Source organism: Engraulis encrasicolus, chromosome 16 (genome assembly GCF_034702125.1).
Source record: "Engraulis encrasicolus isolate BLACKSEA-1 chromosome 16, IST_EnEncr_1.0, whole genome shotgun sequence".
NCBI classification, from domain to species: Eukaryota; Metazoa; Chordata; class Actinopteri; order Clupeiformes; family Engraulidae; genus Engraulis; species Engraulis encrasicolus.
In genome coordinates this window covers 53,312,972-53,338,330 of record NC_085872.1, presented here as the reverse complement: position 1 = coordinate 53,338,330, position 25,359 = coordinate 53,312,972, and the positions used below count along the sequence as shown (strand labels likewise).

At 41.2% G+C, this 25,359-nt stretch overlaps 1 protein-coding gene across 1 annotated transcript in view; it reads right to left on the bottom strand.

Moving 5' to 3' along the window:
• Positions 1-11,261: 11,261 nt before the first annotated feature.
• cadm3 (cell adhesion molecule 3) overlaps positions 11,262-25,359 on the bottom strand; it is a 53,530-nt gene continuing 39,432 nt past the window's right edge. The window contains exons 7-9 of the mRNA XM_063220542.1: positions 24,661-24,833; positions 14,342-14,467; positions 11,262-11,383 (exon numbers count right to left, since the gene is read on the bottom strand). Coding sequence (XP_063076612.1) covers positions 11,262-11,383; positions 14,342-14,467; positions 24,661-24,833 — 421 coding nt within the window. The remainder of the gene's footprint in view (positions 11,384-14,341; positions 14,468-24,660; positions 24,834-25,359) is intronic.

Below are 25,359 nucleotides of genomic sequence, written 5' to 3'. Positions count from 1 at the left end.
AGGGATTTAGTCGTAACAAGGATATCGATAGTTTAACAATAGTAACAGGTGTGTGTGTGTGTGTGTGTGTGTGTGTGTGTGTGTGTGTGTGTGTGTGTGTGTGTGTGTGTGTGTGTGTGTGTGTGTGTGCGCGCGTCATGATAGGTCACGGACGTGTGTGTACAGTGTGTGTGTATGTGTGAGTTTATGTTAACGTGTGTGTGTTGTTTGTCTTTTTTGCAAAAGGAAGACATTGTTTCATTTCATTTTTTTGTGTTGAGATAGAAAGAGTGAGAGAGAGAGAGAGAAAGAGAGATAGAGAGCGAGAGAGAGAATATATATGAAATAATCTATGAAGAATAGATGGAAATGTACTATACAAACTCCTGAACACACACAAGTACAAAACATCACACCAATACACCTCCGTTTACACATGTCCCATTAACCTTGTCCATCAATTGCTAAAATAGGTTTGTTTTCATTATTAGTTGTGTGTGTGTGTGTGTGTGTGTGTGTGTGTGTGTGTGTGTGTGTGTGTGTGTGTGTGTGTGTGTGTGTGTGTGTGTGTGTGTGTGTGTGTGTGTGTGTGTGCATGTACTGGTGTTGGTATCTTTCTGTTTCTGCTGTGTACACACACACACACACACACACACACACACACACACACACACACACACACACACACACACACACACACACACACACACACACACACACACACAGTATTTTTTTTTTTTTTTTTAAAGGAATTTAAGTTTACAGGTCTAAAATGGGGTAAGTTTAATTCCAATTCTCAAAGTGTTTCAAGTTTTTCAAAATTGTATTTCAGTATTCTGAGGGCTGAAAAAGGAGAAAGGTCGCACCATGCATAGGTTTCTTTTTATTTACACAGACGCGTTTCGGCGCTCTGCCTTCCTCAGTGTGCTCACAGTGCGCACACTGAGGAAGGTAGAGCGCTGAAACGCGTCTGTGTAATAAAGAAACCTATGCATGGTGCGACCTTTTTTCATTTTTTCAGTCTTACAATATTTTGGTCAGCACCCTTAAAAGGAAGAGAAAAACTGTTGGGTGACGCCTGCTCCAACCCTTATGAACTTTAGTATTCTGAGGGCATTGTGACATCACGTGATATCATTATGACATCATAAAGACAGAAGTTTCAGAATTACGAGACAGTGAGCATGTTTACATTACCACAATAATTAGGCTATTGGAATAAACGGATACTTGAAATTAACGGGATATTGAAACGGTTTATTGTTCTTTAGATGCGTTTAAGAAATTGGATAATGAGTCTCTTGCATGTGTCGGTTACAGGTGTTCCAGTCAAGTCTACAACACTAAGCTAATTCAAAGCTTGTGATTGCAACAAATTATTATAGAACGTCAGTAACCCGATAATAAACCGTTTAAAGGGTTTACATGTCTTGAGAATTCAATTTATTAGCCAAAAATCTTCCTGTGCGAACTGCATTTCTCATTAACCCGATTACTGCAATAAACAGATTATTATAAACTGTTTGTTCAGTTAATTTAAGCACTTGAATAAATGGGTTACTCCAAAAACTGATTATAAACTGGTGTGCATATAAGCATGCTCAATGTTATACATCTCAATTAGTTTTAATGACAACTGCTTGTTTCTTTTCAGTTGTCGATGGAACTATGAATATTTAAATGTAATTGTTTATCCTTTTCATCTGTGACAAACTTCATATATTTTGTTTTAAATTGTCTTGTAATTTTTAATAAAGCTACTACACTTTTAAAAAGGGGTAAAGATATTTCCAGACAAGCTTTGACGTAAACACAAACCAAAAAGCCAACCAATTTGTTTTCCACAAATGTAGTCTATCATGCCATTGAAACCCATTATAGAACGTGGCTATTGAACTACAAAAATGCTTCTTCAGGTAGCCTAGCATGTAGTCTTATATCCCATCAACGCCCATTATAAGATGCCACTATTGAACTACAAACAAAAATGTTTTTTTTAACGTGAAATGGTTTATTGTTCGTCAACGTAAGTGCAACTAAAAAAAAAACCAACATAAATAAAATAAAAAATAAATCTAGCTTATCTTATAAAATGCAAAAAGTAATACAGGTAAAATGCATAGCAATGATAAAATTACATAAAAACCACAAAGATCAAACGTAAAACAATCATTAACACAAGCGCTTTAAAGGTGCACTGTGTAGGATGGTGGCCGGAGTAGGTATTGCAACTCTGCTGCTCATTGAAATTGTGCTGCCTAATGCCAAATTTGATACTTCCATGAATGTTGACAAAACTACTCTTTACCAGTATGACCAAAGTAAAGCAAAAACTGCAGCTACAAAGGACTTTTTCTGGAAATTCAAAATGGCGGACCATGGAGAGGATCTTTTCATGTGTGAAAAATGCAATTTTCCCAGCCATAATGAATACTTAGAGTTTGATCATGGTGACGGTAAGTACTGATGAAAAAGGTATGTTAATGGGCAGCGTGAATCCTTGAAAGAAACGGCTAAAAATATTACGCAGTGCACCTTTAAGTAAAAGGGTAACAATTTAGAATTAACAACCGCTTAAATAGCTGTATAAACACTCAGTAAATAATGAACTAATTGTCAACAAAACATTTATAAACGAGAAAGAAATACTATTTTAACACAGCAGACAGCATGGCCGCAGAAACAGCAAACCAGGGGTGAGTTTCTCAAAACCAAAGTTGCTTACTACATTAGCTACTTTGTTGTTTTCAATGCATTTTCCATTGGCAACTACCGAAGTTGCTAACAGGCTAACAACTTCTCCTTTGAGAAACTCACCCCAGATGAACCCAAGATGTCCGCCAGTCAAGCATCCTTGACTGTAGTAGGAGCCGTAGTTGTATTCATCTACAAATGTTTCTAAATGTTTTGTTTATAAGTATTTCATTAGTGATAGCGCTCTTTAAGAGACTAGTTATTCTTCAGTGTTACCAGTAAAAGTAGACCCGTCTAAAGAACTTACATCAAAGAAACTTACAACAAATGAAAACGATACAGCAAGTTGACTATTTTCCAGCGTTTATGTGAGAGAGAGAGAGAGAGAGAGAGAGAGAGAGAGAACTGAAAGAGAAAGCATAAGAAAAACATGAAGACAGAGAGAGAGAGATTGGTGTGTGTGTGTGTGTGTGTGTGTGTGTGTGTGTGTGTGTGTGTGTGTGTGTGTGTGTGTGTGCGTGTGTGTGTGTGTGTGTGTGTGAGAGTGTGTGTGTGTGTGTGTGTGAGAGGTCACCCATAAAGCCACTTGCAGTAGAATACCCTGTCTTGTTATATTTAAAGGAAATGACATCACATCACATCACAGCCCAACATACCAATGGAAGCTCTTTGTGATGTCACAATGTGGAATTGTGACAAAGATTCTACAATGTCGCCATAACAATAAACATCATATTGATTAAGGTGCTGATCACATGTATGTGGATATTTTTTAACCGTTTACATGTAAATGCGGCATGTGGATAAAAGAAAACAAAAATCCTGTATTGTGACAGGTGCATTTTAGCCCCCTAAATGGAGTATTTTTAAAACCGGCTTTTTTAAATATTCTAAAACTCAGTTTGCATGTAAACAAGAGGCCATAACCAATGTGTTTTAAAAAATATCCATATACGTGTAAACTGCTTCTTAACAATGACGTCAATTGACAACAGCAAACATAATTGCGACTCCACTGCGAACTAGGCTATTTTGTAGTCTTTATTACCATTGAAACCCATAATAAAGCATGGCAATTGGACTACAAAAATGGCCTCTTTAGGTAGCCTAGTGTGTCGTCTTTTCTCCCATTGAAACCCATGATTAAGTACAGCAATTGAACTACAAAAATGGCGGAAAATAGTCACAGACGTGTCTAGATTTGCCATTGGATATCACAACGATATCACGATATATCACGATTAGTAAACAATGAATTGGTCTTTAGTTACACTTGTGATATACTGAAGTCAAGGCGTAATGATTTCAGACAATATCACAACGATATCGCGATATAACAGTTAATTAATGGTTAGTAAACAATGAACTGGTCTTTAGTTACATGTGCAGCATAACAAAGTCATGGCGTGATAATGAATAACAATTAAAACCTAAATATGAATTGCTCATTAGTTACATGTATGTGAAGTATGAAGTCATTAAGGGGTCCTTCATTGCAAGGAAGTAATGCCTAGTTCACATGATGTAGTCATGAACTGCCGTATTACTTAGACAAGAATGGGGTTAATGAGTATTACGGTGATTATGTCTTGGGCATAGTGTTGAAGAGGGCACAAACACACACACACTCGCTCACACGCACATGCACACACACACAGTGAGATGTGAGAATGTTTTCTGAATGTCAGAGAAAGTCATGACAGAGACAGAGAGGGAGAGAGAGAGGGAGAGAGACACAGAGAGAGAGAGAGAGACAAAGAGAGAGAGGGACGGAGAGAGAGAGAGAGAGAGAGAGAGAGAGAGAGAGAGAGAGAGAGAGAGAGAGAGAGAGAGAGAGAGAGGCCCAAATCTAGTGCCTTGTGGGATCCCATCGTTACAGTGGAGAGAGATAGATAGATAGATAGATAGATAGATAGATAGATAGATAGACAGACAGACAGACAGACAGATAGACAGATAGATAGATAGATAGATAGATAGATAGATAGATAGATAGATAGATAGATAGATAGATAGATAGATAGATAGATAGATAATGAAATGATAGAGGGGTTGTTTTCATACTATTGTTATGTACATACAGCATTTAAGACAAACAACACTTTATTTATTCCACACACCTCCTTAAACAAAAAAAAAACAAACAAAAAGTAACTTTAAGTCCTCAAAAAAAGTATCGAGCCTTAAAAAAAAAGAAACTTAAAAGTCATCAGAAAAACGAAACGAAACTTAGGAAAAAAATCATGATAATATCAAAGTCGGATGCTAGCTAGAGTTTAAATTTAAGTACGTAACGTGATTTTTTACGCAGTAGTAGTAATAATAAGAGTCTTTGTACACTTTTGATATAGTTTTGTATTTACGTTTGTTATTTAACAGTTTGTTATGATACGCAGTTACAGTGTAACCACTAGGAAGTAGTTTTGCAATGCTTTTTCGTAATTATGCCGTCTGGAAAATGGCCATGTCGCACGGAGGAAGCGTGTAAGCCTGAAACGCACTGAGGGGTTTGTGAGGCGATTAAAAATAAGTCAAAAAGAAATCTGATGAGTGCTTCTCTATTTCTTTATTTTTGTATTTTATAATTACAACATGAATACTGAAGTATTTTGCAATGATTTTTGGTTAAATAATACACTACCTTTTTCCTAATTATGGCATACATACTGTTTCATATGTCATAGGTATGATGTTGACGTTTTATAATTACAAAAATAAAAAACTGTTTTGCAACGTTTTCCCGATAGTAACTATGAAGATTTCATTTACGTTCTCCATAACAGCACTCACAACGGTTGAAGTTACGACTGTGAGGTAGTCGTGCTGCAATCATGAAGTATCTTGTTTGTAATAATGTGAAAATGTTTTCATACGTTCAGACTTTCTGACATTTTCGTCATGCTTACAACGTAATTGCTGCAGTGCAATTTTTTGGAACGTTTTCTTTCCGTAAATCACATCGTAAAGAATTACGTCACAACATGTTTGTCATAGTTACAACGAAGGCTCTAATTTAACTTCTCTCATCTTCAATGGCTAGTAGAGAGCCCATTACGACATAATTACGAAGCAGTTTTGCAACACTTTTCCCCTGTATTTACACCGTAACCAAGAAATGTGAGTTTTGCAGCCTTTTCACATATTTTTTATATTTATATTTTTGTTGTTTTGTGTGTTTTGTTTCGGTTTAACACACACAACCCACCAATACAAAGAGATGCATTTAGTATGTTGGACACACACACGCACACACACACACAGTATACACACAAAAGGGATAGAGGACATATATACATGTATAGTGTGTGTGTGTGTGTGTGTGTGTGTGTGTGTGTGTGTGTGTGTGTGTGTGTGTGTGTGTGTGTGTGTGTGTGTGTGTGTCATGCATTTTTGAGCGCAGTGTTCAATTCATATTGTGTTAGTTTAGCGTTTTCCCAGCTGGTGTGTGTGTGTGTGTGTGTGTGTGTGTGTGTGTGTGTGTGTGTGTGTGTGTGTGTGTGTGTGTATGTGTGTGTATTAGTTAGAATCCTAGTCCAACATGCGTACAGTGACATGCTGTGTGTGTGTGTGTGTGTGTGTGTGTGTGTGTGTGTGTGTGTGTGTGTGGGTGTGTGTGTGTGTGTATGTGTGACATCAACAACCCGGTGTGTGTGTGAGTGGAATAAGTCTCTCTTGTGTGTGTGTATTATAGAATTGCTTCGTAGTTGAATATATTATGCAAGCTACAGCTGTGTGTGTGTGTGTGTTTGTGTGTGTGTGTGTTTGTGTGTGTCACGAACAAAACACACGCTCTGTTGGAAGCCTCTTGTCACTCTGTGTGTGTGTGTGTGTTACAATTTGCAGCATTTTAACAGTCCCAGTGTGTGTGTGTGTCGTGGTGTGTGTGTGTTTCGTGGTGTGTGTGTGTTTCGTGGTGTATGTTGTTCGGTTTTCTTCTTCCCAATAACATCATCATCACCAACAACACAACACAATTACCATAACCATATATGGTGATTTAGGGTGGAGCCATTACCATATATGGTGATTTAGGGTGGAGCCATGACCATATATGGTGATTTAGGGTGGGGCCATTACCATATATGGTGAATTAGGGTGGGGCTTAGAAGTTATCATTTTTATCCCATCCCTCCTTTTGGCCGCACCCCCAATCAACACCTCCCACAACCAACCAACCAATCAGCAATCATCCCACAACCAATCAACCAATCAGCAATCAGACGAAAACCTTTTCGCCCCCCCCCATCATGGAATCCCACCCGTGCCTCTCCCTCCACCTCCAAGGCAATCTCAACCCCACACCGCCCCCAAAAACCAACCAACCAATTAAAACCTAGCAGATAATAAGCCACCCCCCCAAAAACAACAAAAACAAGATGTGGGTTTTGGTGGCTCATGTTCCTGGTTCTGGTGGCAGAATTCGGAGAAGTTTTCACTTTTGTTTTTTCACTGATATGTCCGTTCTTTATATGTTGTTTGTCAGAATACGATTTGTCTTCATGTTGAAAATCAAAAATCGTGACATGTCTCTGGTTGCCCTGTTTTGTTTTTTGTGTCCATATCAGAATCTTTTTATTTTTGTTGGTGGAAAAAAAATGAAGTTGGGTCGTTGGGTCGTTATGTGATTGCTTGTTTCTTCCTTTTCTTCCTATTGGTTGGCTGGTGGTGGATGACTTGTTTCTGCCTTGTGATTGGCTTGTTTGTGTGTGTGTTGGTTGTGTTGTGGACTGGAATCCTCATCTCTCTTAAGGGTTGGATAAGACTCTGTCTTTCTTTCTGTCTTTCTTTTTTTTCTTTCTTTCTGTCTCTCCTTTCAGTCCCCCTCACCCATTGCATCTTGTTTCGCAGTTTTTAATTGGCTGTTGTGTGTTTGGGTTGGGGCGGGGCGTCTCATCAGCTGTTCTCTGCTGTCATTGGATGGTTGGTGGTTGTTGGATGCCACCGTGTTCCTGTCGTGTGGTTGGTTGGTTGGTTTGTGTCACAGCTGTGTTGATACGCTCTTCTCACTGGTTGGTGCCATTCAGGTAAAGTGTGACTGAGTCACCAGGGCCCCATGTAGATAGGGGTTCCACACACAGTCCGATATGTAGATATATGGCTGGGGGGGGGGGTCCATTGGAGCCAGCCTGGGGGGGGGGTGTCCATTGGATGACTTATTTCTGCCGTGTGATTGGTTGGCTGGTGGTGGATGGCTTATTTCTGTCGTGTGATTGGTTGGCTGGTGGTGGATGACTTGATTGGTTGGCTGGGTCCTTTGGAGCTGATCGGCCCAACATGTGCTGCTCTGCCCCTGGTTGGTGACAAGCCTCTCTTGTCTCTTGTTTGCACAATCGGTTGGTTTTGTCAAGTCGACTCTATGTAACAGGGTTAGCACAGCCGTTTGCACAGTTCAACTGAACATACACATAAGACATTGACAAAAAACCCAATTGCTTGGTCTGGTGGATGGTGGATGGTGGTAGCCAATTGGTTGGTCTGGTGGATGGTGGTACCCTATTGGTTGGTCTGATGGATGGTGGTAGCCAATGGCTTGGTCTGGTGGGTTGGTCTGGTGGGTTGGTCTGGTGGATGGTGGTAGCCAATTGGTTGGTCTGGTGGGTTGGTCTGGTGGGTTGGTCTGGTGGATGGTGGTAGCCAATTGGTTGGTCTGGTGGATGGTGGTAGCCAATTGGTTGGTCTGGTGGATGGTGGTAGCCAATTGGTTGGTCTGGTGGATGGTGGTAGCCAATTGGTTGGTCTGGTGGATGATGGTAGCCAATTGGTTTGTCTGGTGGATGGTGGTGATTGGTTTGTACTCCTTAGCTGATTGTCAGCTGATACCACCTTGCTCTGTTGCCATTGGTTGTTCAAGGTGGACACGCCTCCTTCTTGTTTCTGTGTGTTGATTGGCTGGTTGTGTGGGTGGTGGGTGGAGTTTGAGATCATGGATTCCATGCTGCTGGTCAGGTGATGCCTTCCTGTTCTCTGTTGTCATTGGTTGGCTGGTTATTGGTGGACATGCCTCTCTTGGTTTTTTCTGCATTGCGATTGGGTGGTTGTGTGGGTGGTGTGTGTGGCTTGAGATGCCACATCTCTATTCCATGTTCTCATTGGTTGGTAGTTGGTGTGGTTGACGCCCCCTCTCTGTTTCACTCTCTTGCCATTGGTTGGTTGTGTGTGTTCACTGCAAAAAAAAGAAAAAAAGAAATGAGATTAAATATTTACCTTTTTTTTTTACTTCAAGGAGAGGAACATCAGGTCAATTTCAATGTAATAAATAATCACCCAAGAACTAGTCATTTCTAATTTAGACTTTTTTTTAGACTTGATCTAAAAATTTTGGTTTTGTTTGAAACATCTGATCAAGAAAAATAATCTTCAAACAAGTTTTAAAAAGTTTAGTCTAGAGTTAGAAAATGACAACTTCTGGCCCGTGTTGTGGTACTGCACGCCTGCGTCTCTCCTGTTGGCTGTAGTCTTTTATCCCATTGAAACCTATTCAAAAACGCAGCTATTGAACTACAAAATGGCATCTTCAGCCCAGTGTGTAGTCTTTTCACCCATTATAAGGCATGACTATTGGACTACAGAAGTGGCCTATTTCTCTACCCAAACTGAACTGTGAGTCTCACCTGAATCATATAGTGCGTTCATGTGGTCTCATAATTATCGTAAATACCAAATGCCGACATTTGAAGCACACATGAACGCCACTGCTTCTGGTATTTACCACTGGACAACTCGTAGAAAATTTTAAGAAACGAGTTTACGAGATGATGACGCACACAACAGTTGGCTCTACTCTCGCCATGGCAACCGCTAAGTTGAAATACTCAAAAACTCAGTATGTTTAGACAGTCATGGTAAATGACAGTGTCAGAAAATATACAGAATTTTTACCTTTGACTTCCTAATTCATTTGCTTGCTGTAGCTGATGAACAACAGTCTATAATCATTTTAGTAAAAAGTCTCACTCTGGTTCGCCATCTTTAATTTGTAAACAACGTCAAAAAAGCACATGAACGCAACGCACTTGTAAATACCACTTCGCAACTAGATATTATCTACTTCGGAAGACCACATGAATGCACCATCAGTTTGTCGAGGCATTTAGATATTCTTGGATTTACAGTTCTTGGTGTTGGCTGTAGTCTTTTATCCCATTGAAACCTATTCAAAAACGCAGCTATTGAACTACAAAATGGCATCTTCAGGTAGCCTAGTGTGTAGTCTTTTCTCCCATGGAAACCCATTATAAGGCATGGCTATTGGACTACAGAAGTGGCCTCTTTCTCTACCCAAACTGAACTGTGAGTCTCACCTGAATCGTAGTTTGTCGAGGCATTTAGATATTCTTGAATTTACAGTTGTTGGTGTTGACACTATACTGAGTAGCACTGACTCTGACTAAGATGTTATTGGTGGTTGTGTGTTGGTGTTGACACTATACAGAGTAGCACTGACTCTGACTAAGTGACACTTACTAAGACGTTACTAGTGGTGGTGGTGTGTTTGGTGGGTGTGGCTCTGACTAAGTGACAGTTACTAAGATGCTACTGGTGGTTGTTTAGGTGAAGTAAAACTTCTTACCAACAGCTAAATGCTTAATTATTATTATTATTTTATAAACACCTAAATATCACAGCATCTGAAACACATAGAAAACTAGAAACTTACTAAGATGTTATTGGTTGTTGTGTGTTGAGTGGGCGGGGCATTTAGATGAAGTATGATGATTGACACTAGAATTGACTCTACCAATAGAGCTTGAAAGTGACGTCACTTCCCCCGATTTCATGGGACCTCAACGGCGTTTTTAGCCGAAAATAGTAGCATGTAATCCAATGGCGGTATTAAAATGATATTTCGATCCCCTTCGAGTTGTGCCACGAGCTCCACATATGTTGTTTCTGATATTTTTGTTTATTTTTTTGTACAAACCCCTAAACTTTTTAGAAAGCTGTGTTTCTTCACATTTTTCATGCAGACGGCCTCGGAACAAAACATTGATACTTCTGCATGAATAATCTTTATCTAGCCTCTTAAACAGCATATTTGTAGCCCAGCGCATGAAATGACTGAGATCGGAAGATATTTACTCGTTACCATATTGTTAGATGGTCAGCTTAGGTCCCGTGAAATGCGGAACTAAGGGGCGGGACTTTCAAGCTCTATAGAGCAGTGTTTCTCAACTGGTGGGTCGCGACCCAAAAGTTGGTCGCGGAGGGGCCATGGGTGGGTCGCGGAGCCTTGGTGTAAAAAAAAACCGTAATTCTAAAAAAAAAAATCAAATTTTTCCTGCAAGAATTTACAACTTTTATTTTGATAGGCTAGTGAACTCTGTGTCATCTGTTGTCATAGATACAATCTGAATGTTTATGTGAGATAGATAGCGTGCAACCAGTCATTCGAGTCTTGGTTACATTTTGAGAATTGCATTGAATTGACTTGAACGCTAAAAAAATTGGGTCGCGACCGAATGAGAGTGAAAATGGTGGGTTCAGAACCACTGCTATAGAGTACAATTTACACCATTTGCCGGTTTGTAAATTGAAACAAAAAACTTACTAAGATGTTATTGGTTGTTGTGTGTTGAGCGGGCGGGGTTTTAGATGAAGTACTCCTTTTTCTCGTCTGCTGATTGGCTCAGACCGCCCTCCGCGTTAATGATGGCTGTGTCAGCGTCCGGGGCGTCGTCTGAACCCTTGGCCTCATGGGTAAGGTACGTACCTGAATGGAGAGGGAGAGAGAGGGATGGAGGGAGAGAGGGAGAGAGGGGACAGAAAGAAGGAGGGAGGGAGAGAGAGAGATGTAGAGAGAGAGGGGGGGTGGGGGAGAAAGAGAGAGGGGAGGGAGGCAGAGAGAGAGGGAGAGAGAAAGGGAGAGAGTGGGTGGGGACGGGAGAGAGAGAGATGGAGAGAGAGAGAAGGAGACTATTAATATTAGTATTAGTAATAGTATATGAGACAAGGAAAGTATTAAATAAGGTGTTCCCCAAGGTAGTGTGCTGGGGCCGATGTGAATTCGCACTGATAGAATATCATTCATTCTCTCTCTATCCTTTGTTAACCTTTGTGTCTGATGAGAAGACAACACACACACACACATACACACACACACACACACACACACACACACACACACACACACACACACACACACACACACACACACACACACACATAGGACTGGGTACCAAAATTCAATTCTTTGATAGAACCGAATTAAAAGCTAAGGTTCTACTTGGTATTGAAACGTGCCTTGTCTGTCGGTTCCACGTTTCGGTTCCTGAAGTCTGACTGTCAGAGCCATCAAATGTGTGTTTAAGCACGCGGCCATTTCAGCCAATCACAAGTGTCACAAACTGACCACGCTCCTCCTCTTCCCGTTTCGCACCTCATTTAAACGATTGATAAGACAGCTGATTTTCAACCAGCTGATTGTAGGCTACTAATGAGAAACAAAAACATGCCGTCGAAAGCGTGGCTATATTTCAGGAAAGTAGCCTAGATAAGGAAGGAGCGCGCTGCAATATCTGCGATAAACTAATAGGCTGTCATTCAAGAATGGCAATACATCCAACCTGTTCAAAAACCTGCTCTTGCATTCGATTAACTTGTGCAGAGAGTTGCAGCATCTTTACAACGGCAACACACCGTCAACCTCAACTATGCCTGCTGCAATACCGTCAACCTCAACCATGACCTCGACTCTTCAGGAAGATGTCTCTGACTCCTTGGAAACATGTTTTTCCATGAAAAGAGCTAACTTAGAAAGAACTGGTCTTGTGTTGGGGACGTACAAATGTAGGTAGCCTATTTAGACCGTCGGTTTAATTCGAGGGAACAAAGAACACAGCGACAAAAAAGATTTCCTCTCTATCCGGCTGGAGAATAACGCCATTGTTTACTTGAAGTAGCGGCCGCTTAAGGTTAAATAACAGTGGATTGAAAGAACATAAAAACGTTCCGTAAAAAACTGTAAAAAGCACTACACGTGTCTGTAGGTCTAGGTTAAGGAGATCGCTGGCTGTTAGGGAAAAATGACGAGATAAAAAAAATGGTTGGAAAGCGCTATTTTTTCACTTGCAACAGCGGCCGCTTACAGTTCAATAACTTTTGAATGAAAGAACATAAAAACGTTCCGTAAAAAACTGTAAAAAGCTAAGAATCTCAGCTTTCGAACAAGCCCTAACACATGTCTGTAGGTCTAGGTTAAGGAGATCGCTGGCTGTTAGGAAAAAAATGACGAGATAAAAAAATTGTTGGAAAGCGCTATTTTTTCACTTGCAACAGCGGCCGCTTACAGTTCAATAACTTTTGAATGAAAGAACATAAAAACGTGCCGTAAAAAACGGTACAAAGCTAAGATTCGCAGCTTTCGAACAAGCCCTAACACATGTCTGTAGGAGAAGGATATCGCTGGTTATATATATATATTTAGGCCTATATATAGTTTAGATTAGGACTCTTTAGCTTAGATTCACCATGGCGTGAAAGCACATTGTTGTCGCGGCTATGCAGCAGCTGATCATACGGCCCAGTTCTAGTCCCTGTATGGAAATGCGTGCGAGACAGCACCATCGCGCCCCCGTCAAGTTTCAGGAATATTTATGAAGCCTAGTTGTGTTAGAACAGTTCTGCAGAACCCTAGTAGAAAAGCCCCAGCTGTCGACAGACTTGGTAGCGTAGGCAACATTAAAAAATCATGTCAGGTACGGTTGACATAGGATTGGTACCAGAAGTGAAGTTGCACCGTACAGCAGAACAATTTTAATCAGACATGAGTACATTTATCAGTATCAAAACCGTTTATTATACTTGCCAAGCCATGCCGAGAGGACAACTTGCAGCATGCAATTAATCATGAATGCTGTAGGCCTAGAATTAAATGCCTTTAACCCGCCATTGCTTAAGTCACGATGAGCGCCGTCTTGTGGCAGGCAGGGAAACTCATGATTTACAGACCCGTTACGCCATCTACTGGCCACTTTGGGTAACTGCAGGTTTAATTCAGGGTTTCTAGGAACCGAAAATGGAACCGTTCTGGTACCGGAACCGAAACGAAGGAACCGGAAATGGAACCGGAACCGAAAATTGTCAATCAATACCCAGGCCTACACACACACACACACATTTTACTTCTTTATTTGGATTGACAGATATACAATTATCATGGCACAATCCAAATTTGGTTTAAAAGGAGTCCAATACAGCACTAGAATCTTCTTTTCATAATGTCTCAAGGATAAAGGTGGCACCTGCGTTTCCATATGAAGAGGCTCCCAATGATGCATGATATTAAGCAAAATTTTGTGAATTGCTTAGCCCTTCTTTTTGTCAGTCCACAGATCTGTAGACCACGCAAACATAGTTTGTGCACATGGCCCAGACTACCAAAAATGAGCACAATTACTTTACATGAGTACACAGTGGTTGGTATTTCAGAAGCTTCGTTGAGTAGCATATATCCATATAAGAATCAAATGAACATCCAATTTCTACAATCATAACTTGTCTACTGTTCTCATCAATCAATGTAAGATCAGGCGAGTTTGGTGAGTGATGGATAACATCTCCCAATGCAGTGCACTGATCAGGTGACAGGACAAACCAGTCTGTTTTAAAACTTGTTTCATGATGAATGGATGTGAAGTTGTCTGTTTTGCGCAGCTCTTGCAGTGTTTACCTTTGTGCCTGATGAGGTACCTTCCCAGCACGATGAGGAGACACAGTATGATGAAGACGATGACCGCCACCACGCCCCCTATCACTGCATGGTCCACGCCCGACCCTGTGGACATAGCTGTGGAGTCTGGAGGAGGAGAGGGGGATAGAGAGGGGGATGGAGGGAGAGGGGGAGAGGGGGATGGGGAGAGGGGGATGGAGTGAGGAGAGAGGGGGAGGGAGCAAAGTTAGATTTTGCGGAAATATTCTTTTGTGCAATCAGTTGTGGAGTCTGGAGAGAGAGAGAGAGAGAGAGAGAGAGAGAGAGAGAGAGAGAGAGAGAGATAGATAGAGAGATAGAGACAGACAGAGAGAGAGAGAGAGAGAGAGAGAGAGAGAGAGAGAGAGAGAGAGAGAGAGAGAGAGAGACAGAGACATAGAGAGAGAGAGAGAGAGAGAGGGAGAGAGATGTGTATTCATATCATGCCGGACAAAACAGGCTGGGAGGGTCGAAACACGAAAAAAGACATTTGAGAAAAGAGTCCTTGGACAGTCACAATACACGACTTGCGGTCCACATACAGACAAGTCGACGCATCCACAGATATAAATAAATACGTGATAAAGACAAGGGGTGAGGCAGACAGACAGACAGACAGACAGACAGACAGACAGACAGACAGACAGATCCACAGACGGACAGACACACAGACACTCGTCTACCTGTAGCCGCCTCTGTCCCTTCTTCTTAGACAACAAGTGGATGGGAGGATGAGCGGAGGGATAAATGGACGCAAGGATGGAGGGATGACAAGAGAAGTGTAGATGAGATGTAGATGATGGTTGTTGAGTTGGTGATTGGTTGATGTAGGGACCAGATGGATGCAGTGAGGCAAAAGAAACAAGCGCCACAAGAAAGAAAGAAAGAAAGAAAGAAAGAAAGAAAGAAAGAAAGATAGATAACAGAAAGCAAAAAAAAGCGTGAGAAGCAACATCCATCTCTTTTCTCCTTCATCCATGTCTTTTGTTCTTGTCCTATTTCTATGTCTGTATGCATGTCGAAAGAGGATATGACACGCCGCTTATATTTTGAAATCCATATCAATTCCCTAAATCACCGCTCATCTGTTGAAAAGGATTTAGTAAAAAGACTCCTAAAATGCTGCCTGCCTCTAGTAAAGTACATTTGCACAGACCTACACTGTAAGGTGTGCAGATTTTTTCCCCCTTTTCCAAATGCAGACTTGTGTTTCATGTACTAATACTTACATGTAAGCACACCTGAGTACACTAAAGTACATAGTACATTAGAAAGCACACAATGCAATGAAACATGAATAGTTACGTAACTAATGTTTAATTAACATGAATTAGCGTGTATTTAATGATAATACTTTAAAATAATGGATGCAAAAAAGCATTATAAAGACTTAAAAAATAATTAACTATTGATGAACAAAACATTAACAAATGTTTGTAAATGACTAGGAAATGTTAACAAATGTTTGTAAATAACTAGGAAATGTTATGTTAATATCTTATATTCATCAAACATTTATAAATTGCTTGTAAATGAATAAAATACTCTGCTATAAGGTATGTAAAATCTTGTATACATTATTTGTACATAAGTAGTAGTAGTTTTATAAAGCATTAATAAAACTTAGTTAATGATAAAAACATTTGTTAATGTTTCGTTCATCATTAGTAAATTTAAGTCTTTACTAAGCAGACATTATTATACCAATGTGTACCAATGTGTTACCAATGCCTACATGACATGACTCTGCGTGTAATGTTACCTGTGTAGGTTGCGACTCCATTGACACGCACGGACGTAGAGAGGGGGGACAGAGAGGGAGAGACGGAGGAAGAGGGGAGGTCGACAGACGAGGGAACGACAATAACATACGGACCGGAGGGAGATGAAGAAGACGAAGAAGAAGAAGAGGAAGGAGACGAGGGAGACGAGGGAACATCGGAGTGAGACGGAGGGGGCGGGGCGTCGTCAGTGGACGGGAGACGAGTGGAGGAGGAGTCAGGGGAGTCGGGGAGGACAGGAGAGGAGTCGGGGAAGAGAACGTTGGAGAGAGAGGAGGTGGAGGTGGATGTGGCGGACGGGGGTAGGAATGAAGGAGGGAGAGAGGGGGATGATGAGAATGATGATGATGGGAGGAGAGATGGAGAGAGAGAGGAAGGGAAAAGGAGGTTGGCGTCTGCGTCCTTGTCTGTGTGTACGTGTGTACGTGTGCGTGTAAGGGGAGGAAGAGAGAGAGCGAGAGAGAGAAGCGGAGGAAGAGAGAGAGAGAGAGAAGGGGAGGAAGAGAGAGAGAGAGAAGGGGAGGAAGAGAGAGAGAGAGAGAAGGGGAGGAAGAGAGAGAGAGAGAGAAGCGGAGGAAGAGAGAGAGAGAAGGGGAGAGAGTCAGAGAGAGAGAGAGAGAGAGAGAGGTAGAGAGAGAGAGATATATAAGGAGTGAGAGAGGGAGAGACGGAAGGCGGGGAGAAAGAGAGACAGAGAGAGAAAGAGAGAGACAGAAAGAGAGAGAAGGAACCAAGTGCCAGACACAGACAGACATGGTGGGTGGACGGTGGACCAGAGTAAGAAAAGGAGAGAAGAAAGGAATAAACGACAAGAAAAGAAAGGAAGACAGGACAGAAACATGAATGAAATAGAGAAGAACGGGTGGAATTGATGCATGTGGAAAATGACAAGAAGAAAAAAACAGAAATCAGAATAAAATGATGTTATGACAAAAGAAGAAGAACACAGGAAACAAGAAAGAAAGAAAGAAAGAAATGAATGGATGCAAGAGAGAAAAGTAAAGAATGAAAGAGAGAAAAAGAGAAAGAAAAAAAAGAAAGTCAAGAAAACATGAAAGAAAGAATGATAGAAAGAGGCAAAGAAAAAAAGAAAAAAGAAAGAAACAAAGAAAGGAGTAAACAAACAACCAAAAATAAGTAAAGATACAGAACACATGAGAAAACAAAGAACGAAGGGAAGAAAAGAAAGTCAACAGAAAAGAAAGAAAAAAAGGCACGATGGTAAAAAAGGGATGACATCATCAGAAAAGGGGAGAATCCAATCCAATCAAAGAGGTTAAAAGATCGTTGAGAGTGTGATGTCACCCCAATAGAGAGTGACACATCGTCACCCCAATTAACACATTCACTACCAAGTCACATAAAAATACGTTTAGCCTCCCATGCGTTGGCTCCCAAACCGTAAAATTAAGTTTTTACATTTTTTTTATTGGATTCTGAATCTACACATTCTAATGCACATTATGTGTGATTTTCGTAATAATGCGATGAACAGAACTGACATAGATCATGAAAACACCTACAAAGTCAAAACTCCTACAAAGTCAGGATCTGGATATTTCATCATCTGTGCATTTCATTACACACAGTATTTGAGTTTTATTATAGCGAATCAAACCACTTCCTGATCACGTCACGTCACGTCTCCATTTACTTCCTAGAGCATCAAAACAAAACATGTCCTGTCAGCACAGCCCTTGCTAGCTAGCCTGTTCCTAAACATATGATGGAAGGATAAGGAGTTTTGCTGCCATCAAGATAGGTGTAAAATGGAAGGTTGTAATGAAAAACACAGCAGGAAGTAACCTAATTTTGGGTGAATACTTTGTCTACTTTTATCTACAGAACGAAAACTGCCAGTCAAGTGACATTAGCTAGCTAGCGTTTCAGATGATGTGGCCTGACCAGGTGATTTTTGCATCGAAATAGTTTACTTGGAAGCTACTGGAGTTGTTCTTCGGGCGTGAAAATGCATTTAGACTCGCAATTTAAACTCGGAGAGTCACAGCGCACCCGTGACAAAAAAGGCTTTATCTCAGTTTGAATGTTCAAAATCGCTATTTTTACCTAACCCAGTGCTCGCTTAAAGTGAAATAACTTCGCAATGGAACAAGCTAGAAACAAACCGTAAAAATGTACAATCAGCCGAGTCTTTGGGCTTTCGAACAAGCTTTTTGAACAAGCCCTGACATGTGTCTGTGGGTTGAAGACAAAATATTCTGTGGCTGTTCAAATAATGATGAAAAATGAGGAAATTGTCTGGGAGTCTACAGCTAAATTCCAAAAAACGGCTGGTATTGAATGTGTTAAAATAACATAAATAATATAATTATATAAATATAAAATAATATAATTATAATAAAAGAAGATTAGCTGCTGCAATAATATAATTATATAAATATAAAATAATATAAATAAAATAAAAGAAGATTAGCTGCTGCAATAATATAACTATATAAATATAAAATAATATAATTATAATAAAAGAAGATTAGCTGCTGCAATGTTTGTTGCAAAAGGCCCATAAGGGCGAGACATGTGCAGCGGGGGTGTAGCCAGGCCGTGCCCTCCTAGTGACACTTTCAGCGTTGCAACTAGTCAGGTCAAGAGCAATGCAAGTACTTTCTGAGTTCCCAAAAATACGGGATCTCCTCCCACTTTGTCGGTAAGCAAACAAACATAAGCAACCCAAGGGAGGCGGGTCTACCATGCCGTTTGGGAAATGTTAATTGCTCTGCTCTTGGTCAGACCAAGTCTTGAAGAGATTTGAACGTCAATGATAATCAGGCTAGAGGGGGATACACCTTTGAATTGGGTCGCCAAAGGGTCAGTGATGTCCATTAGGGTGCATCAGATGCCCCCTATGAAAAGATATTGCCTTGGCCCTATAGTAAAAATGTTCTACACCCAGTAGAAATACACTGTGTAAAATATTTTGAAATTTGGATGAAGTCTACCGGGGCCACCAGCCCCATGAAAATACAAAATAATGGTGATAGTCAGAATCTTGGAATAGAAATGGACATTTTGCTGCATAAAGCTACCCAATAAAAAACATATTGTCTCAGCTCTGTGATAAAAATGTTCTATGCACAGTAAAATCACTCTGTGTAAAATATTTTGAAATTTGGATGAAGTCTACCGGGGCCACCAGCCCCATGAAAATAGAAAATAATGGTGATGGTGATGGGCAACCTGGATTCCAAAGCTGAAGTCCAGTGCCACATATTCCAAATGACATACCCAGTTTTACCTTTCCAGTTAGGGCAATTGGACAGGTAAAACCAGGTAATTTGAAATCTGTGGCACTGGATTGTAGCTTTTGAATCTAGGTTTGCCATTGTCTTAAAACAGAGGTGGACAAACCGCGTGGAACATTTGCCCCAGCCAATATAATGAACCAGCTGAGCCTAATTACCACTTAAGCCAGGTTGATGAGGTAATTAGTGAAATCACCTGTATTGGGAGCACAAACAGAAGGAATATCTAAGCAGGTTGTATCTTCAGTCGATCCACTTACACAGACTTCAGTCTCAGGACAGACTGATGGTCAAACTGCTATATTTAGGCAAATTTGCTCTTTTGCAACACAACATCAATTCCTTGCTGCCTTGGACCACTGCTAGTATCAAGCAAGAGATTGCAAAGATGCATGACTGTTATATTTGTGTGTTTCACCTGTGGGCCTACAATTCATGGAGGAACATCTGTACTAAAGCTGTGAATGTTCCTTGGGATGGCTACAAAGCAGTCAATACAACTGTATTGAAGAGTGCCATTACTTCTTTATCCCATCGCCTGTGGTAGTATTTCACTTTACTCCATCAGATGAGTACCATAACTTACTGTACCTGAGAGGCCCTTGGCAATGGACTCTGGACCTGGTGATACCCATGACATACCTAGAAGCCACTTAAGTACAGGTTTTGGGAAGCCACTCTTTCCAACATCACATACAGTTGTATTGTATGTACTCTATTGAACTACTGCAGGGATTTCTTAAAAAAACACAGGTCATTCCAAGGAGCATTCACAGCTTTAGTACAGATGCTCCACCAGGTATTAACAGCTACCTGTACAATCTTGTAGGCCCACAGGTGAAGCACACAAAAGTCATACAACTTCGCAATCTCTTGCTTGATACTGGCAGTGGGTCAGCTGGTTCATTATATTGGCTATATTTGGAATATGTGGCACTGGACTTTGGAATCCAGGTTGCCCATCACTATCACCATTGTTTTGTATTTTCATGGGCCTGGTGGACCCAGTAGAATTAATCTAAATTTCAACACATTTTCCACAGAGTGATTTTACTGTGCATAGAACATTTTTTATCACACAGCTGAGACAATATGCAGCAAAATGTCCATTTCTATTCAGGGCTGGACTGGGCGATAAATAGGGCCCGGGCACTTTTGGATTTAAGGGGGGCCCCTCATTATTATTAGTGCCGGAGAACTGACTCACCGGTGGGCCCCGCACCCTCATGGGCCCCTATTTTCAGTAATGTAAAAAATAAAAAAATGGGGGCCCACCGGGAAATGCCCGCCATGCCAGATGGCCAGTCCAGCCCTGTTTCTATCCAAGATTTTGACTATCACCATTATTTTCTATTTTCATGGGGCTGGTGGCCCCGGTAGACTTCATCCAAATTTCAAAATATTTTACACAGAGTGATTTTACTGTGCATAGAACATTTTTATCACAGAGCTGAGACAATATGTTTTTTATTGGGTAGCTTAATGCAGCAAAATGTCCATTTCTATTCCAAGATTCTGACTATCACCATTATTTTGTATTTTCATGGGGCTGGTGGCCCCGGTAGACTTCATCCAAATTTCAAAATATTTTACGCAGTGTGTTTTTACCGGGTGTAGAACATTTTTACTATAGGGCCAAGGCAATATCTTTTCATAGGGGGCAACTGATGCACCCTAATCTCCATGTAGATCATTAGGTATTACATTGTCCATACCCCTTAAATAATTTTGCCTACTCTCGCATCTTGCTGAGTTGCTGTCGTAATTCCGACCGTATCAGACAACAGATGACACTTATATCTAGTCATGGATGGAGGTGTAGGGGAGAGGTAGTGGTGGGATTCGAACCTGCAACCCTGCGTACTCTGCCTCTCGACAGGGGTGGACAGTACTACCACCTGCCATCACACGTTAAAGGGACAGTTTGGTCAATTTCAACGTGCAGAGATTTTAAAGTTCCACGCAGACCATTGCTTCCTCTTTCACGCTTCGTCTCTCGAAATGACAAAAGATGACCGATCCAGAAGATCCAGCTTGCTCGTTTTCAAGATGGGTATATGCCCACTACTTTGACTTCATTGAAAATATGGACGCCAAGAACATTTCAGTTAAAGGGACAGTTTGGTCAATTTCAACATGCAGTTGTAATGCTCACACTACCCTGGACTTGTCAGTGCCTGAGATTTTGTTTTCTTCTTCTTCAGCCGTTTCCGAGATCCTGGTCATTGTAATGGGGGCAGCTCTTTGTTTACATTTCAAAAAAACATTTTTATTTATTCCCAAAAACATCCAAAAGGTTATAAAACATCAGCAGACAACTAGCAAACAGCAGTACCTTTTGGGAAAATATTTGTAGTTGGCCTATGTTTCATTTTTTAAAAATGTAAACAAACGCTGCCCCCATTAGAATTGCTCATATCTCGGAAAGGGCTGAGCCGAAAAATGTGGCATCACCAGGTACTGACAAGTCAAGGGTAGCGTGAGCAATACAACTGCATGTTGAAATTGACCAAACTGTCCCTTTAACATCATCCAGCTCGCTCCTGTTCTTTTAACCTCTTTGATTCCAAATAAGCAGCAAGCAAATGGCATGATGATGTCACAATGCGCAATTAGAAAGCAACGATGATGTCAACAATGGACCAAGATTCTGTTGCTCCATTATGACATCATCAACTTTACTTTTCCAGGCTGGTTTGCTGTCTGTTTCTAGTTATTGATCACGCTGGAGTACCCACCACCCCAAAAAAAAAAAAAAAAAGAGAAAGAATAAACACACACATGACACACAAACATCACAAAGATCACATGAAATAAAACAAAAAAACACACACACACACACACACACACACGCACACACACACCAATTGGAGCCATTTTTTTGTCCCCTAGGGGATATTCTTTCTCTGCACTTTATACCATTTGGACTAGTGAATCCCATTGAAGTGCACACACTAGTCCGAAGCAGTGGGCTGCCAGCTGAGCGGCGCCCGGGGAGCAGTGTGGGGGTTAGGTGCACTTCAGCCCCCCCCCCCCCCCCCCCCCCCCCCCCCCCCCCCCCCCCCCCACACACACACACACACACAAAGTACCTGTTGCAAAACAAAAGCAACACACACATAGTGGAATGACTGCTCCTGGTCTCCACGTTGTGTGTGTGAGAGACTGTCTGTGTGCTATGGAGCGATGTGCTGCTACTACGCTACTACAGACACACAACACTACAGGTACAACTAGTTATGGCTACAAGTACAACTAGTTATGGCTACAAGTACAACTAGTTATGGCTACAAGTACAACTAGTTATGGCTACAAGTACAACTAGTTATGGCTACAAGTACAACTAGTTAAAGCTACAAGTAAAACTAGTTATGGCTGCTGGTACAACTAGTTATGGCTACAAGTTCAACTAGTTATGGCTACAAGGACAACTAGTTATGGCTACAAGTTCAACTAGTTATGGCTACAAGGACAACTAGTTATGGCTACAAGTACAACTAGTTTTCTGCTACTATATCAGTAGTTGTTAATACTGATAATTATTTATAATTACATTTGTATTATAACTTTCTATTATATTATTAGTTGTGAGTATATATACAGTATAGTATATAGTATCGTATAGTAGTATATATAGAATGGTGCAAGAGCTCCCGTTCACTTTCAATGGGCGGACCCAACGTTCGGTGGTCACTACTTTTCTGTAATGAACCACCTAATAATACCCGCTGCCAATGGCAACGAGTTTGGTCACTTCAGAGATCACTCCGCAAGTAGATCGGTCATATCTTCACTGATATGGCTTGCCTTCTGATTTTTAGCAGTATGGCAGCAGCGCGATTAACGCACGCTGCTGGTGGCCCACTGATGCTCCGGTAACCAACCACTTCTCAAACGTCTCAAGACGAATTGCAACAACACTAGAAGTCTCATTCAGCGATTCATTTTTATAGTTATGTCATCCTGACGAAGTTAATACAAAAAGCCCGAGTGGTAGCCCATCAGGATTCATCAGCAACATCTCATGTCCAAGTGTTGCCGTTTCAAGAAAGCAAACTGTCACTGTCCGCCGGCCGCTGTCGTGACATCTTTTATTAACACTAGTATTTTTTATTTCATTTTTTTAACAAATGAAGAGTTTGTTGACAGTTTCCTTAAGGGTGTAGCCTGTAGGGTAGAAGTTGCCTCCTTCAGCCAACCATCCGGCGCACAGTTCTCTGCCTGTAGCAGGATCGATAATGATGGTCAGGGCGCACAGCAGTGCTTGGGTTGCTATGCTTTTTTTCTGGAATACTGTCGCCGATTAGATAGAAATATTCCTGTTATGAAGATATCGCGCAGTGAACGAGGCAGCCTGCAAACAGTTTGAAGCGCAACGTGGCTGTAACAAGTTAGAAAGTAGCCAAACTCTGTTGCTTGGTAACCTTTTTAAATTATGAGCGTTCCACGAACTATCTTTCTTTGCGCACGCTATAAAATGGCAATAAACATGTTATGTTAAACTACTGGTTAACTATTTATGCTTTCTAATGTTGGTAAAAGCCGTATAATAAGCGGGATAATGTATTGTCCACACGTGACTATCGGAAAATATTTCCCTTCGAAGCGGGAAAATATTTTCCTATAGTCACGTGTGGACAATACATTATCCCTTACTTATATATTAGTAGTTGTTAGTATATATAGTATAGTATATAGTGTAGTATATAGTATAGTATAGTAGTATATCTATTAGTAGTTGATATTATTTACAGGGCCGCTGACAGGTTTTGTTCGGCCTAGGACAAAGTAATCTGAAAGAGCCCCCCTATTCAACATATAATGTAATGGAAACACAATTTTGGGGCCCCTGTATACCAGGGCCTAGGACAAATGACCCCTTTGTCCCCCCTGTCGACTTCCCTGATTATATATAATTGAAGATATTATTTCAAGGGTGTAATTGTATCACGTGAGAGAAGTGTGTAATCGTATTATGTGTGTTGAACCACCAATGAATTATTATGTCTGTGTGTGTGTGTGTGTGTGTGTGTGTGTGTGTATGTGCGTGTGCGTGTGCGTGTGTGTGTGTGTGTGTGTACTTGTTACCTTGCACCAGTAGCATGTATTGACTGTGTGTGTGCGTGCATGCGTGCTTGCGTGTGTGTGTGTGTGTGTTTGTGTGTGTGTGTGTGCTCGTTACCTTGCACCAGTAGCGTGTATTGACTGTGTGTGTGTGTGTGTGTGTGTGTGTGTGTGTGTGTGTGTGTGTGCTCGTTACCTTGCACCAATAGTGTGTATTGACTCTGTTCTTGCCCCACGTCGTTGTTGGCTGTGCACAGATAAACGCCGGCGTCCGATTTGTTGAGCGCCTCGAAGCGCAGGTAGCTGTTATCGCTCTTGGCTAACGCGGGGAGATCAGCGTCTTTCTTCTCCCAGACGAACGACGAGGGCCTGAACAGTGGATAGAAGAGAGAGAGAGAGAGAGAGAGAGAGAGAGAGAGAGAGAGAGAGAGAGAGAGAGAGAGAGAGAGAGAGAGAGAGAGAGAGAGCGAGAGGGAGAGAGAGAGAGAGATGCAAGGGTAGTTATTTGTTGTTAGCCGTAAACGTCAAACGCTATTGCTGGCAGACAGGGTTGCCAGATGAGGCTGATGATTTCCAGCCCCAAAAATGCTCAAAACCCGCCTGGAACAGTGTTTCCCAACCAGGGGTACTCATGGCTCAATTAAGAGGTTTAGGGGGTACGCGAGACAAAAAAGGTTGGGAAACACTGGCCTAGAAGCCCCAAAAATGCTCAAAACCCGCCTGGAAGCACAAAATTCCGCCCAATTCTATTGATTTCTATGGTCAACATTGGGCGGGTTTTTCTGCTATAAATGCCATTTTTTCCCGCACACGGCCATCCTAAGCAGCCCAATTGGGCGGGAAACAGCCCCATCTGGCAACACTGCTGGCTGATGACCATCTTTCCTTTACTAAA